Source organism: Lingula anatina, chromosome 1, assembly GCF_051362555.1.
Source record: "Lingula anatina isolate TDL-2025a chromosome 1, LinAna3.0, whole genome shotgun sequence".
NCBI lineage: Eukaryota > Metazoa > Brachiopoda > Lingulata > Lingulida > Lingulidae > Lingula > Lingula anatina.
Window position 1 is genome coordinate 15,074,761 of NC_141767.1, and position 15,929 is coordinate 15,090,689.

The 15,929-nt window shown below is 39.7% G+C and overlaps 1 protein-coding gene across 22 annotated transcripts in view; it reads right to left on the reverse strand.

Annotated features, from left to right (window-relative positions):
• Positions 1-15,929, reverse strand: part of LOC106155301 (lactadherin) — a 35,377-nt gene that overhangs the window by 8,391 nt on the left and 11,057 nt on the right. For 8 of the 22 annotated variants that reach the window (XM_086998898.1, XM_086998899.1, XM_086998904.1 and 5 more), the window contains 4 exons: positions 8,428-8,497; positions 6,373-6,581; positions 3,425-3,547; positions 450-588 (listed from right to left, as the gene is read on the reverse strand). In XM_086998898.1, coding sequence (XP_086855024.1) covers positions 450-588; positions 3,425-3,547; positions 6,373-6,581; positions 8,428-8,497 — 541 coding nt within the window. Of the gene's footprint in view, positions 1-449; positions 589-3,424; positions 3,548-6,372; positions 6,582-8,427; positions 8,498-8,647; positions 9,232-10,116; positions 10,291-15,492; positions 15,661-15,929 lie in introns of those variants that run through there. The other 14 variants (XM_086998906.1, XM_086998907.1, XM_086998912.1 and 11 more) reach the window with 9 other exon arrangements.

Genomic DNA, 15,929 nt, shown 5'->3' on the forward strand with positions numbered 1-15,929 from the left:
GTAACCATTTCGTTGATAAAGTGGGATAGCGGCAAACCTAAAGCTCATGAAATTCAACGCAAATCAAGGTGTCGTAATGTGATTGAAGCAGAACTACATCTGGAAGCGTGACGCCAACAATAGCTCCATTCATTCGATTTGGCACTTTGGTAGTTGACAAGGCTTAGTGGTAGACAGATAGCAAACGTCAGACCTACTTGTCAAAGCGACGAACAGTGTCGTCTGTTTAACTTATATCACTAATATTTGTTGGAGGTCGTGTTATCATCAATAAAAACTGATCGGTGACATGAACCATACACAAATTGTATGTATCAAAATATCCCTACAGTTATCATAACAATTCTTTATTTACAATGAAAAATAAACTAGACAATCGAAATACAAATATGCCTCATTTAGATTTTAGTGTCATGTTGAATTACTGGCTGGGTAGTTTATTGCCTTACCTTGGCATCCAAGAATTTCTACCCTCATGCTGGGGTGTTTATGCCACTGTACGGTATGGAACTTGACGAAGCGGGCCATGAGGGGTTGGTCCAGATAAGAGTGCTTCACTGAATACCCGTCATTATTACCGTCAAATACCTAGAATAACAGGGGAAAAAAAGAAAGTTCAGATTTGGTGAAAAACATTGTTTAAAAACCCGGCGTTTGAAAAAAAGGAGGAAATAGAATGTCACTTTTTGGCAATCATTGCTCTGTCATTTGCACTCTCTCAAATGGTTCGCAGTTCAACATTTCTGTCATGACACAAATTCAGTTAGTCAGGCAGTTTAATCACGACAATTCAACATTGGGTAACAAAAAAATCAAGTTCGCTGCCTCACGCATAGATTTCACACACAGCAAAAAAGAAACAGTTTAGGCGGAATAGTCGCAATCTATTAACGCAGTGTTGCGATTCTTTGTGGTGAAGCCCCGAGGGCTGAGTGCATCAAAGACATAAAGGAATTCTTGCCCAAACAACGCCTTCTTCTTGGTGCTAAAGGGTACATCCCTAAAAACAACCACCTGTGGCGCAAATTGTTGATTATTGTTCTTGGATACGCAGTCCATCTGCCAAGCTTTCTTTATAACTAATTTCAGAGCATGCAATATACAGTGCTCGTTAAAGAAACCGCGTTATTACTGGTACTAATCTCACTTACGCTAACATTTACCTTAGGGCTATTGCTGTTACATACTGGCACTGGTTTTTTGACCGACCCAGAACAAGGTAAATATGTTCTTTTTATCGTGTGCCATGTATGTACCATAATTATGTAACAAGTACGGTACGCAAAGGATGGATTTACCACAAAAATCTCAAGCTTAAAATCTCCGATCCTGAATGAAAATTGAATATGTAAACTCAACATTTTCATTGTTCAGATACATCCGAAAATGATTATTTCTCCGACACACGAATTTGTATACTTAACCAACATTTTATTCACGAGAAATATTTAAAAATGAAAGTTTTCTGGCTTTAAATTTGGGGATTCTAAAACGATAACACGGTAAAGCTGCCGGCCATAATGCTTACTTAAACAACTCCTTGCCAACAAAAACTGTCTTAACAAGGACAACAGCCCCGGTCCGTGCAACTATGGGGCCACAAACACCTGGCTCATAATGGATGACTAAAGTCTCCTCATACTCACCACTCCTCTTCTGCCCATACGGCAATGCAATTTGGCAAGACTTTAAAGAGGAGAGCTTTACATTATCAATGGCATGACCATTTGCTTGCCTTGAATATTTAGGAGTCTCTAGGTTAAATGCAACACGGGAAGTTACCACTTAACAAGCCGGTGCACCCTTCAACAGGGCTGCAATATCTTTTGATTCTGTAATTAATTTATTTTTTACGCGATGCTTTTCTCCTTACACAATTTGTCTGAGTCTCAACCAAACGCGCTGCAATTTCTGATATTTCCTATCGATCGCGTCTGTCTCGGTTTTGAATTGAATTGAATATGACAGTCCCGTCACTTTAACAAAATTACCTTTCAAAGTATCAGTCGGCTCTAGACCTCCCCAAATGATATCGAGCCAACGGAAATTATCAAAACACCCCCAAAAGACGTCGATACCAACTCGAGCTCCCGGACTCTCTGGGGGTATCACACAGGATTTTGTTTGGAAAGAAGTATATAAGTTGATTTAAGTAGTCAAGGGATGAAAAAGTGTATCAAATAAAGTCTCCGGTCTCTCCATCATTCAATTTTCAGGATAGCGTTATTTGACGATATAAAAAGTAGTTTCTGCCTGCTTATCTTATCGTTTATCTCGTCAGCCCACTTAATGGAATCTTAGTAGCATTTTGAAAACGACTATTTGCATTAGATTTCCCCATGAAAGGGGAATAATCTCCAATAGCTATCAGTAAAAAGCTAAGACCACGGCTTGATCAAAAGGTTAAGCTTAATAACATAATGTAAAAAGGCAATTACCACTGGGATACTGTAAAAACTGCAATAATTTGAAAATCCTCAAACATTCTAATTTAACCTCACATTGAACGTTCTCAGACCAATAAACGGTAGACTTTCTTTGAAAACATTTAGACCTGTCAAAAGGGATGCCCACGGATTAATCTACATGGATCAGATTGATTGCAACGGCCGATTTTTTTTTTTATAAGAAGGTGTGGGAGTAACTTAATTCTCTAGGGCACATCAGAAACCAGAGCTCATTGCAAGCCATTTCCTACAATCAGTTTCAATAAGCAGCAATCTTAATGTTTGTTCACAGTGCGCCAACAGCGCGGAGACACCAATGGGACTACGAAACGGCGTCACGTACATAATGTCATGGGCTTCACTTGTAATCTAGAATTCTTGGCAATCTGATGGTGAAAGCTTTATTAATATCTACCCAAGTGTCATGGGTGATCGCTGGAGGGTAGAATCCCACACAGATACCCTGATACATTTTACAAAGGTAGCAACAATAACATCCCTAATTACCGTGCTAAATAATTTTAACATGAGTTGTGGTCAAAAAGCCTCTGACATGGGAATTCGTGAGTTTTTCTAAGAGTGAATACACAACTGCTGTGCTCTCTATTGCTTGATGGAATCATTGACGATCTTGGTTTTGCAAGAAATGTAGGTATCTTTCAAACAGAAGACAGCTGCACCAAAAAACAACTAACGTACAACAACAAACATAAAACATTTCATATGATTATTTGAAATGCGCCTGAACCTGTTCCATTTTCCCACGTCAGAGAGGTCGCATGTGCAGAACGCCATTCATGCATTCCTCCTGCACCAGCGCTGCCACAAGTTCAATGCCGTATATCTAGATCTATCCTGAGTTTAAAAAAATGGAAACCCCCTCTCTACTATACAAGGACTACTGTATTAGTATGAGAGGCGAGTGTTTCCAGTGTCGTCTTAAACACAGGGTGGTGCCATGTCACTCACGCCCTTACCCTTTGGTTGCCGTACTGGTCCCCAACATACTTCCAGTTGAACGCGTCCATACTGTAGGACACCATGAATTTCGTCACCCATTCCACGCCGTCTGCACGACCTTGGGTCATCACCCCGGTGATCTGAAATAACAAATATTGCTTAATCTAATACTTTATAATAAATATATAACGCAAAGGCTAAAAGTCGCTTCAATCATAAGTATACAACAGGCAGGTTCAGTGTGATATTTGATCCCTTTCTCTCACGATTTTTTTTCTGGCACTGATTTTTTTTCGAAGATGAAATATTGATTATGACATAAATATGCGAATTGTAAGGGAAGAAGGTAAAGAAGCATTGTTTCAAGTTGTAACAAAATACCACTGCATAGCAAACCCCGACAGGATATGACTTTTAAAAAGTCCAATACTAATCACCTGTCAAATGGAATACAGGCTATCCTTGACTTTGACTATATTTTGATGGCAGGCAAAGCACTCACTTGAAAAAATCTTACTTTGAAAGGCGTTAATGAGAATAAAAGTTTAAATGTTCACTACCCATTGTAGCGTTCATACACACTTTGTACCACTTACAGAGTAATTTAGTGATAAAAAACGAGTTGTTAGAATATTTTAGCTTTAGGATTCAAAGTCTGCAATTCTGAAATTGCTATGTGTCAATTTATTGAAGTACTCTCGCGATGACAGAGCAGCTACGAGTTGGTCAAACAAAGGGTTAGTATTCTTATAACCATCAGCTATGGGAGGGACTGAGTCATAAACTCAGATGAGTTCTGTCCACTTTTTTAGTTTCATATGGAAATCAGTCCTGAAGATTATTTCAGTATTGTCGTCTGTATTGTGAAAATCAGTCCGAGGCGCCATGAACGTCTTATCACCAAGATCTGGTCATTTGGTCATAAGCTAATGTCAAGGGTCAGCTAAATGTTCTGGGCGTCAAATTTCAGCGTCTCAATTGAGTAATTCACAGTAGCTTTCCGGCTAAAGAAAGTGAGCAGAAAGAGAAAGGTGCCTTTAAAAAGTATATCGGGTTTTTAGATTAACGTTCCAATCCCATTGACAGGCGTTTCTATTTCTATTGATTCCCATGCATTTTGAGCGTTGTGCCGACTGATCGGTCAATATGAAATTCCAGTATTGGGAGACGTTAGCTGAATTCTCTAAATGTTATTACCGTTAATTTCCTGGTGGAACATCTACGTCTAAGTTTCATATTTCTCGATATAACTTGATAAATTAGACTCAATGAATGCACAGGATAGGTTACCAACTGGACCCTTGAGAAAACAATTCCAAAAACGCTTCTGCGGAATATTGCAAAAACATTTAAATGCGCATTACCGAAAACAACCCATTTGTAGCAAAGAGGCATTGGGGCACACAGGAGACATTTGTTTGACATATCTCGATTGAAAGTCTCATTACTTTACGTTGATTACGATGTATATTACGTCAGCTGGTTAAAAAACAATCCTTTGGAGTCAATGTGCGTTAATGGGGATCAATAAAGCTGCAAATGTTCCAAATTGGCCAGGGACATAAACTACAAATGGAAGATAAAATGAGCTTTTTTTCAGGAGGAAAGGGGTGGAGGGGGAGGGAAAGACTGATTGATTGGTACATTGGTTCAGAAGAAGCTTTAATTCACTAGCTTGCTTCGTGTTGTTCACTGATACCACGAGATCGTTAAGAGATTACAAAGACCTCATTTAAAAATTTCTACAAAAACGATTCATTGGTTTAAAAGAAACTTTATTTCACTAGTTTTCTTCATTTTGTTCACTGATACCACGAGGTCGTGAAAGAGATTACAAAGACGTCGTTTGAAATTTCTACAAAACGCTTCCCGCTTTGCATCAATATTTACGAGGTCGTTAACCAATAACGGTGCCCGTCTTGTCCGACATAAAGCCACTTAGCAATCTACTTTGTCCACCCTCTTGAAATGTCAGATATAGTAACCAATAAAATTGTCAAATCTGATTTCCTTTCACGGTCGTATCTATCGCCTAAACGTTACCTAGGTGGTCCCGCCATGAGGAACGCACAGACGCCGACCGAAACTCAGTTTTTCCCTCCATTGTGTCTTCGAAATTCAGTATTTTGATGCAAAAATGCCACTGCTCCTGCGTTTCTTTGTCGCCATCTGTTTAGGAGTGTGTAATGTCAAGAAGGCTTGACGTTGAACTAGTGGCGCTATCAAATTTCAGCACCCAAGGAAAATGCCAGAGGGCTGAACATCGCACAGGAGCAGCGGCAGATATTAACGGCACGTGCAAACCTTTCAGCACTTTTAAGTGCATGATGTGAGGATAGAAGCAGCACGGAATATTAACATGATTAAGTCCCCCCTCCTTTTCCCTCCACAAATTAATCTCGGATAAGCTATCAATCATAAGCTCCCGTACTATCGCGTCCTCCGTCGCTTGGATCCCCAGTTATGAATTAATCGGCAAACAAACGAGCAAAGGTTACTCTAAACTAAACTCGCTTTCTTGATAATTGGGCTCCAATAAGTACATTTTGTTACGCAAACCTATCAGGTGTCAAAGAGTGAGGTTACTGGAATACGCAGATTCAGTAGTAACAACCCCACCCCCTTCAAAAAATGAATGGATGAAATTAAAGACATGAAATAATAACGCAGGCAGTCTCACATTTGGGGTACAGTAGGTGCATATGAGAGGAAAGTGATCCGATGACAGAGTAAATCCTGAAATTCAAAGTAACGCTCAAAATAAAATTCAGAGACGACACCGAAGACCCAGCATACACAGAACGTTTTATAAAGTTGCCATAACGTCATCACAACGTTTTATTTTTTAATATATTTTCATAATGGCAACGTTAAGTTATAATGACGTTCTGTGTTTGTTGGGGATGAGCATCAATTTCCCCAAAGATGACAGTCAGGTTGTCGCACGGCTCAAGTCACGACTCACCTTGGCAACAGTGCCGAGGTCCACCTGTAACCACTCCGAGGTGGACTTGTACTTGGCGCACCAGCCGCGCCCGTTGGGTTGATACAGGCGCGCGTATTTCTCGTGGCAGCCCTTATCCCACTCCTGTGGGTAGGAGCTGGAGGCGGTGATCTGCCAGTCTTGGATAGAGCCAGTGATCATCCCCAATGGGCCATGGTGGTCACAGCCTGCTGAAAGATGAACAAAGAAAAACACATGTTATGTATTGTGTTTGTATGTATACGCTAGGTTCAAGGACACTTATGTTGGATCCTAGATATAGGCAAAATGTTTTTTTTCGAATCTGCCTATGGAAGCACTCAAGGGTGGGGGTCGGGGGTGGCCATACTGCCCTTGCCTTGACTTCTGAGGTACCTCCTTCTCCCCCTTCCCCAATCCATCCAAATAAAATACAAGCAATTCTGCCATCCCCATACTTTATTGGTCTTATATATTATAGTAATATATCAGTGATTGTACCACACGAATAAATGTCCTCGCCTATAGTGTGTCGTACGATGGGAGGCAAAACTTTTTATCTTTGTGTAACCCCAAGTCCCCCCCCCCCCCCCTCCAGCACCACCACCACCACCACCACCACCACCACCCACCCCATTAGCAAAAGCCTGGACCCGACCTTGCTCACGTGAAGCACGGGGGTTTTAGGAATGCTGTTCAGGTGTGCTATCCACCAGGGCAGACACCTGCGGAAATGCATTCTATATATATTTTCAACCCAAAAAGACAAGTGGATAAAAGGTTGCTCTTATCAAGAAGTGCACAACAAATCTTATATATATTGCCTTTCTGTCGGCGCCCCTTTTGATGTCTGGCTCCTACTTTTCAGAACAACAGACCAACAGTGACAAGCTATATATCCATCTATATTTCTCTGCAGAATTGTGTGTACGCGAGAAGTAATTTCCACTCTAAATCACTCATTAAATTTGTCACCCCTTTCAAACGTTAAAGTAAACAGCACTGAATGCAGTACAATACAAAGAAAGGCGGAAAGGTATATTGCTTGTGTAATACACAAAATCAAGCAATAACGACTTTAGTTGTTTGGAAGAGAATGCAAAGATGCGATTTCGTGACTCAATGCTAATCTTAAGCAGTTTTCGACGAACTGTAAAATATCTCTTTGAACAACCAAACTAGAGGGGCTAACGAAATGACCAGGCGTGTTTCGGTGACTAAGTCGAGCATACCTTGGTTTATATAGAACAATGAGGGCGCAATGAGGTGGTATAACAATACTTAAACTTGATGATATTTTGCAAATTCGAGTCATTGCATCGTCAAGTGAAAAACACAAACAAGAACGGCCACCGCGAAGTAGGAAAGGGCCTACGCAGTTTTCCTGCGAGAGGAATCATAAACTAAGAATACCTTTCGTTGCTTTCGCTGAATAGCTTTACTTTTTACACCTTACATGCCGTTTCCTGTTTGAATTTTTCGCTCACTCCTACATCCCATCCCAACTTAAAGAACAGATGATACAATAATCTTAAATCACAGATTAAGTGGCTAGTATTAAATCAAAATAAGTGGTAAAGGTGACTTGATATTACGGGAGAGCAAACATTGCTGTATCAGTTAGATTGCTACCGTTATGTGGATTACATCTATAAATTAAAGCTTTGGTGTGCAACTTATTGGAATTTTTCACAATTCCCATAAATCAGGAGAGAAAATGCGAAGTACACGAGGGGTAAAGGTCTCCCTTTTTGAATAAAAATATTCACAAAAAGATTAACTTGTTACTCGTTACGTGTATGAACTTTTTATGTGTTACGTATGTTATCTCAGAAGTTGAAGGCATTGTGAACTTGCAGATCGTGCTTACTTGAACAAAAAAATTCGCAAGTAGGCGCACCATATCATTAAACGTGTTGATTTACAATCGGTTCGTCTATCTTGTGTGTTATCTTAATCTTTAACCACACATATGTATGAATCCAAATGTTCTGGAATGATAAATAATGGGTGTCTGACAAATAAACATAATATGTGGTTGGGAAAAAATTTACTCACCCTCCAGGCTCATGATTCCGCCTAAGAGAAGCACACCAACTAGATACAACTTCGCCATCTGCCTTGTCATCTGAAATAAGAGAGAAGTTCTACTGTATAGGATGATAGGAAACAACAAGGTCGTGTACACAGAACAACAAGGAGAAGAGAGAGGAACTGTACACCGCTCTTTTATGAACACTCTTTCATCACGGAGCGTCGATCTACAACAAAGACAAACCTGAGACAATATAAACCCAAACACTATTCCTATCTGTCAAATCGCAGTCAACAAACTTCCGCCGCTTTAAATGTAAAAAAATCCCATCAAGCTTTTCTTCAATGCATTCTTACAGTACTGTACTGCGCTTTGCGGCAGCACCGAATCAATTATCCATCTCAGCGTCTCTGGCGAGCAATGCAGACTGGTAACAGTGCACGTTACGCCGCCAACACAGGTGTATGTCGCGTGACGTAACTGCCGTCGGAGCGTTCCCGAGACAACAGAGTCCCACTTTTCTCTCTCACCTCACGCCGGTGTACCGTTATTAAATACTGTAATTAGCAAACTGCTCTCCTCTGTGTCTGATACGAATGAGGGCGGAGCTGTGACTATTTCCTTACACCCCCGTGAAAACTTCAGTCACCTCCCAACTGTGCCCCCTTTCAGGGCCAGGCTAGTTGAGGCGTTCTCATTGATCAAAATGATCGCCAGCAAGCAGAATTTGTCATAAATTTCATGATGTCAAGAATTCAAAAAGATAAAACCGAGATGTTAGCAGCAATTCGAGTGATCCGTCCTGCTCCTTTTCGCGTTCCATTGCTAAAGTTAAATTACGGAATGAAAACATATCAGTTTCCCCCTTCATAAAACAGATGTATGGAGGTTTAGGTATACTTTTCAACGTTGTTGACCTGTTAATTTATTATGGATGCTCCAAAAGACTGCAAAGGGAAACTTTTATACCAATGTTACAATGAGATGAAAGGAGAAATCAAACAAAAAGAAGGCGAAAGAAAATGGTGCTGAATAGGCCAATATTGTAAAATCAACGTAAAAGTATTTGCTATAGATGCCGCACCTCAGATGTTGGCTTTGATATAAAGTTTGCTGACATCTTGGGTGAAGTATTTTATTCGATGAAATAAAAGGTCTGAACTTTGTCGAGAGCACGTCCCTAAACTGTTAGGAGAACTGTTAAGCATTTTGTTGCGTATTTCCTACGTGGATTCCCTTTGTTCGGGCAAGGGACCGGTATCGGTAATTTTCGTCTCACTACACATCAACAGCGTTTACCTCACGCCCCATGAAGTCGCCACACACTTTGCCGGGGAGCTCCTCATTAGCAGATATAGTATTCTTTTTAGAAACGCGCTTGCGAATTGTTGTATGGAAATGCAATAGCAGCGTCTACCCCATTAGGCCCGCGTGTGAAAATCAATATCTCCGATAAAAAATCGAAACCTTAAAAATAAAATGTTAAATTTTTCAAGTTGAAGTTGTTGGTCGATTTCTGGTGCAAACTATACATGAAACAAACACGCCAACAATACCGAAATGAAAGTCATCAAATGTAATTTTATAAATTCGTGTCTCAAGTCATGATAATAAACCGCTTTTATGTCGTTCCTTAACTGCTATAAAATGATATTCAAAGAATGTTTATAAATGACAACCAGCAACATGCAATGTTAAAGAAAATTGCTTACTTTCTCCCTCTTATGCGTCTTTCCTATTAGTATTTCCTGGTTATACTGTGCCTTGGATAAAACTCGTTTGCTATTTTGCAACAGGGCCTCCTTATACAACGTCTACTCGATCTGCCATGGTCGCTCAAATGACGGCACAAATCAAATCGAGATACTTTTCATACCCCGTGCCGCTAAAAAAACGATTGGCGAGTAACTCGAGGGTAAAGAGTGATTAATTCAGCCAGATCTTCCAGTCAAAAGCTCCCCAAAGGCGCAATGCTATCCAATCACCTTCCAGATACCCAAGGAACAATAATCCGTAGTGACAGTCGAACAAAACACCCCATACACCGATAAATTCAACTACTTGGCTACTTTTTAAGGCAATTGAAATATTTAGTAAACATATCTTAATGGGGAATGACATGATTTCATAATAGCCAGGAAGGCTTACCGCAGAAAGTTGATTTTTCTTCAGCTAAAGAATAGAGAATTGTGTTGATTTAAAACGAATTCTTTCTACATCGACGTTTTCACTCTTACAATCGGGATACGTTTCTGGTTAATTACGTTATATTTAATTTGTTCTAGTCTACTAGGTCAATTTTACCTGTTATAATCGATTATTCGTTCGTATCAACCGTTTTCGAGGACAACTAGGGAAAAAATTAATCTTGGTAGGGGCCTGGGAGACGCGTATTAGTTTCAGTTCCCCTCTCTTGGATATAATTCCTGACATCGAGAGTGGATGGTACATATAAAGGATTTCCCCTTTTTTCTCAAGTCTTTCTCTTTCCTCTCTTTTCTCCTGCTTTCTTGCGCTTTTTTCAACCCATTTAAATCAATCTATTTACTTCATCCACAACTTCCAGTAACCACGTGTAGTTACTCTATCAATCTTAACACGCCCTCGAATTTTTTCCTTAAACGTTTCAATCGATCAGCCAATCTAAATGTTTTCTCGGAACGTATTAAGTTGGAAAGTGAAAACGCACTCTAGGCGCATTAGATACATAACACTGTGCATAATAACTCTCAAAACCTCATAGATATCGAATCAAGTCTGTAATCATACTCATCATCAGCCTGCTGACGCATATTTTGCACTTGAAATATTTCCTTTGATCTTTTAAAAATCGAGTGCTTCGGACAGTCATCGTTCATCTGCACTGGGAATGCAACATAAGTGCAGAACTTTTTTAGTTCTCTCTTTTCTTTTTTGTAACATGTTCTACTTTAAAGGCTACGATTTACATTTGAAGCTAAAATCTATTTTGGGTTTACCTTTCTTCGTTTTACAACTGAATGTTGCGCTCTCGAAAAAAAAATGAAACCTGAATTTACTTCACCTAAATGTCCGATGTAATTGTACCGTCTCAAAATTATGGGTTTCAATTTCTTTTAGCTAATTACAGAAATTGCCGAGCACGACATTTGATAACTTTGAAGCTAAAAACTACAGAGGAATTACGGCATCGACATTTGCTCTCATTTGATACTATGCCTCTCTAAAGCCTTGTTCAGTGCGGTAAAGGGAACATTTTTTACAAATGTCTTTTGATGACTAGGTTCTTTTTTAAATGATAAAATACACCCATGCAGGTGGCTATGTAAATACAAGTAATTAAGAATGTCACAAGGTCGTTAAAGATCTGTTTTTGTCCAACAAAACATGGAAAACACTGACAGTGACTATTCATAGTCCACACACGCAAAGCGGCACCTGTGGGACTGGGGCTCGAAAATTGGTTCTCAAAAATGCAACTCTCATGTTTTCAAGAGATTATTTTTTAAAGTTAATTAACTGCGGGGAGTTTTACCCGGAGCGAAATGTACTTCATTTCCTGTAGTTATGTTCTGAAGTAAAAGTGTATTTACTCGATTTTTGTGAGAAAGTTACTATACAGCTTGTGTAGAAAGCTTATTCTCATAGGTCCATGTTTTGATTGATTGTTGCATCCATCAATATTGCTCACACATACACACACACACACACACACACAGAGAGAGAGAGAGAGAGAGAGATGGTTGGTTTTCCACAATTGAATAATATATCGTAGAATACCGGTAGGGTCACTTGAATGCGTACTCAGTCGCATCATGACTGACAACTCATCCCTACATAACGCAGATGAGTCTGTCATCGCCTACGTAAACTTGGCAAAATACGACAAATGTGGACACCCGATCCGAACAATCTCCCCCGCCACACAATCACTCCAATTCCACTTGAAGGAGATTTTCATCCATCGATGTAAAGGCTATTATCACGGGGGTGTGAAGAGCAGGTGAACGAAAATGATCCCTCAATATCACGGGATATCAGAGTGAGCGCCAATAGCTTGGGTGTCGTTTAATTGGATTATCAAGGCTGGGATAGTGGAGACAATACAGACCCCAAACTGCTGATGGAAGGATACGGTGTATCAATTTAATCTAACTTCACGTGAGATTAGATTGTCTGCCTGTTTGCCTATTAGATTAATATACTTTAAAAGGACCTTTTCACACTCTGTCTATTCCATCGTTGTTGAAAAGCGACTAAGCTCCGGGTATTAGTTGAGCAGCAGTTAGTGTGGATCATGGATTAGGAGCTACATACTCTGGATACCTAGAGATGAATGGGTCTCACTTTTGAGGCCACATCATTACTACACTCATAATTTACACTGAAATGAGGGAGTGGTGACACGCAGGAAAAAAAATCACACAAATCTAAGGGAATTAGTGTCAAAGCGTGTTTTGATGGAAAGAGACTAATAATACCAATAGAATACACATAACGTGATTCATGCTACCATTTCAAAGAGGTGTCTAATACCGTCATAAGCGCATATTTCACGGATATGTTAAGAATTGACATAAATGTGTCTCGCAGCACAGAAAAAAGACCCGCTCTGACACCAAATAGCAGCCACCTGTTGTGACACAGGTGTAAGTGCTCCTTGGCACGCTGACATTCTAGCATAAATATATCAAAGGTGTTTCGCATCATCTTTGAGGAACTGATTTCGCGAGTTTCCTGTTGGATCTATCTGGCATTTAACATGAGAAATCCCCTGGGAGAAATACACTCGTCCTCCTTGATATAATACTCAAAGATTGCAAAAAAAAAAAAAAAAAAAAAAAAAATGTCTCCTCCGATATACATGTGTTGGCTGTGAAAATATAATTATCTTACTTCACATCTACTTTCAATTCTTGCTAATTCAACGAACATTAAACATGTTGTTTCTATTATTGATACGTATCGGTAAGCATTTTGTTTGGGAATGTCCCTGGATTCTGGGGATCCGTTTAGGCGACAGAATGCTTGTAGCGATTTGTTGAATGATATTGATATTATATTTGCATTTAGTTATTATGAGAATATAAAATTTAAACCGTCATATATATTGTCACCAGTTATCAATATCATGCTCCTCTTTTTCCACAACATCACACAATTTTTAGAAATACAAACAGAATTGCACGTCTCAATGTATTGTTTTGTAAACATCTGATATGTAAGAACATTTTTTCTTCAAATTGTAAAATGGCAGTACGTATCTCTTTCTATATTATATCACAGACCTGATATTACAATAAAACTTATTCAAACATGTATGTAACCGGGTCATATTCAATTTTCCTCACTAAACAAGACTTGGCACTTGACCCCTTTGTCAAACATTTGGAATTTTTGGCAGCACAAATGACACATAAATTTACAACAAATCCAACCCTGTACATCCGGGACACTACATGTACAAAGATGGCATCACACAAAGCACATTTCACTTCAATTTTCGATTGAACGACCAACCTAGCTTATTCCCAGATTATTAATTAGAAATTTCTAACCTGAAGTTTACAATTGGTACAATGTATCTATAGATAGATACAATAGCACAGGTAAAGAGACGCCAACGAAGATAAAAGTTGTCGCTTGATATGATCGTAAACCTGGCCCGCACGGGTGACACGGGGTTCACGATTTGACCCTACACGTAAAGAGGAAAAGTATCAGGGCCGACAGTAAAAATGCCAGGTTTGCTTTGAACCTCTCCCAAGACTCGTCACCGTCTCTTCAAGGCTGCTATGTCTCTTGGTGCATATTAACAATTAGTGTCAATTAGCTTAATATTTATTAGGTTCAGGCACAGCAGAATCCACCGAGGCCGTTCGCCAGTGCACACAAGAATGTTTTATCAACTCTTCTCACGCAAAGTTACTGCGCCCACCATTTACCTTTCCCAATCTCTTGGGCACACAGTGGTATTTGCTTTTAGTTAAGCCCAGGTTGTGAGTATATTAATGACAAAACAAAAGGTATACTGATTTGCCGCCAGAAAACACATCCCATTAACTGGTAGCAAGGACGTGTGAAGCCATGCTCAAGGGAACACCGCCAATTTTTACTGCTCAGTTTTCGCACCTTGTGAGTTAGGAAATTATGCTACTTATTGATGTAATTTTTAGGATAATTGTGTAAATAATGAATGGATTTAAATAAAAATGCAGTAAACCCGGTTTAATACGGCCTAAATTGTCAGGCATAAACTGACTCATGGTCCTGCGTTTGAAAATGAGAACTGATGGATGTATAAAAATCTTTTAAGAGATACCATGCCAAGTAGAAATTGGTGACAGCTCAGTCACAACCTAGCTCAATTTACGGGTGCTCAAGTGTCATTCTATTTTCTTGACCTGAAGTCTTTTAAGTGTCATCTTTTTTTGACCTGATGTCTTGGAGGGGGGATTTCACGACCTCACGCTGGCGACGGAGGACAAACGGCCCCCGGAGAATATCAGGAGAAGTCCGCCTTTCTATAATTATAAGCTCATTACTCGTAAGATCCGACACAGTGTGTTTTTTGTTTTCCCAGATAAAAGAGCACATCCTAGGTTACCACTGGGCAAATAAACGGTATTTGCACAAACTGAAAATCAGAGGAGATTTACAACGATCGTCCATTTTCTATGCACTTGACGTGGATAAAGCTTTTCAGAGATCTTCTTAAAATTGCCGATTATGGGCATTATTTTGAAGCACTCGCTTACAACAGGAGAACTTCCCTGGGCTTTGGGGTGGTCCAAACCCTGGGATCTCCGGGACAAGTTTGAGTGAATGAGAGATATTATACCTGTAATGCGATTAATTCTGCTAGATTAATGTCCAGCATTTATTTTATCTTAACATCCGGAAGAAAGAGGACTCGGAGATCGCTTCCATACAATGCGGGGATGTTAGCTATCATAACTTTCAGTATTGCTATCATAATGTTTTTTGCCTATCGGCAATGCAGTCTAGATGACTACCATTGACCCGTCGCTCACACCGAGTCGGGCGATCCCACAACCTGTTTTCCACGTCTATCTTCAGTTATATCATAACAAAAAAATATAATTTACCTTTGTCTGTTCTGCGGATAGGCTTGTTAAATCCTTTTCTACAACCATCTATTTTATATTAACTCCTTTCCCAAGTTTTTATCTTCCCTGCGCCCAGCTCTCAACTACGGACGTACACTGTCGACCCACAAAGATAGTTCTTTGATAATGTGATGTCGCTTTGTTGACGACGGACTGGAAGGTCTGTGACGACACACACTAGAAAGTGTCACATTAGTACCCCATCCAGGTGCTCATGTCATTAAAAAATCAGCACCTTTGATGCTTATGAAGTGGTGGGCAGAGAGCACACAGGCTAGGTTAACCGCCAAAATATCGGACCCTGCTAATGTCCATATCAATAGCGTTTTGTGGTTTGTTGCAAACCTGAACATAATCGCGGTGACAGTTTATTTAAAAACCCGAGCTATCAAAAACTTACTGTGTGTTCAAAGACA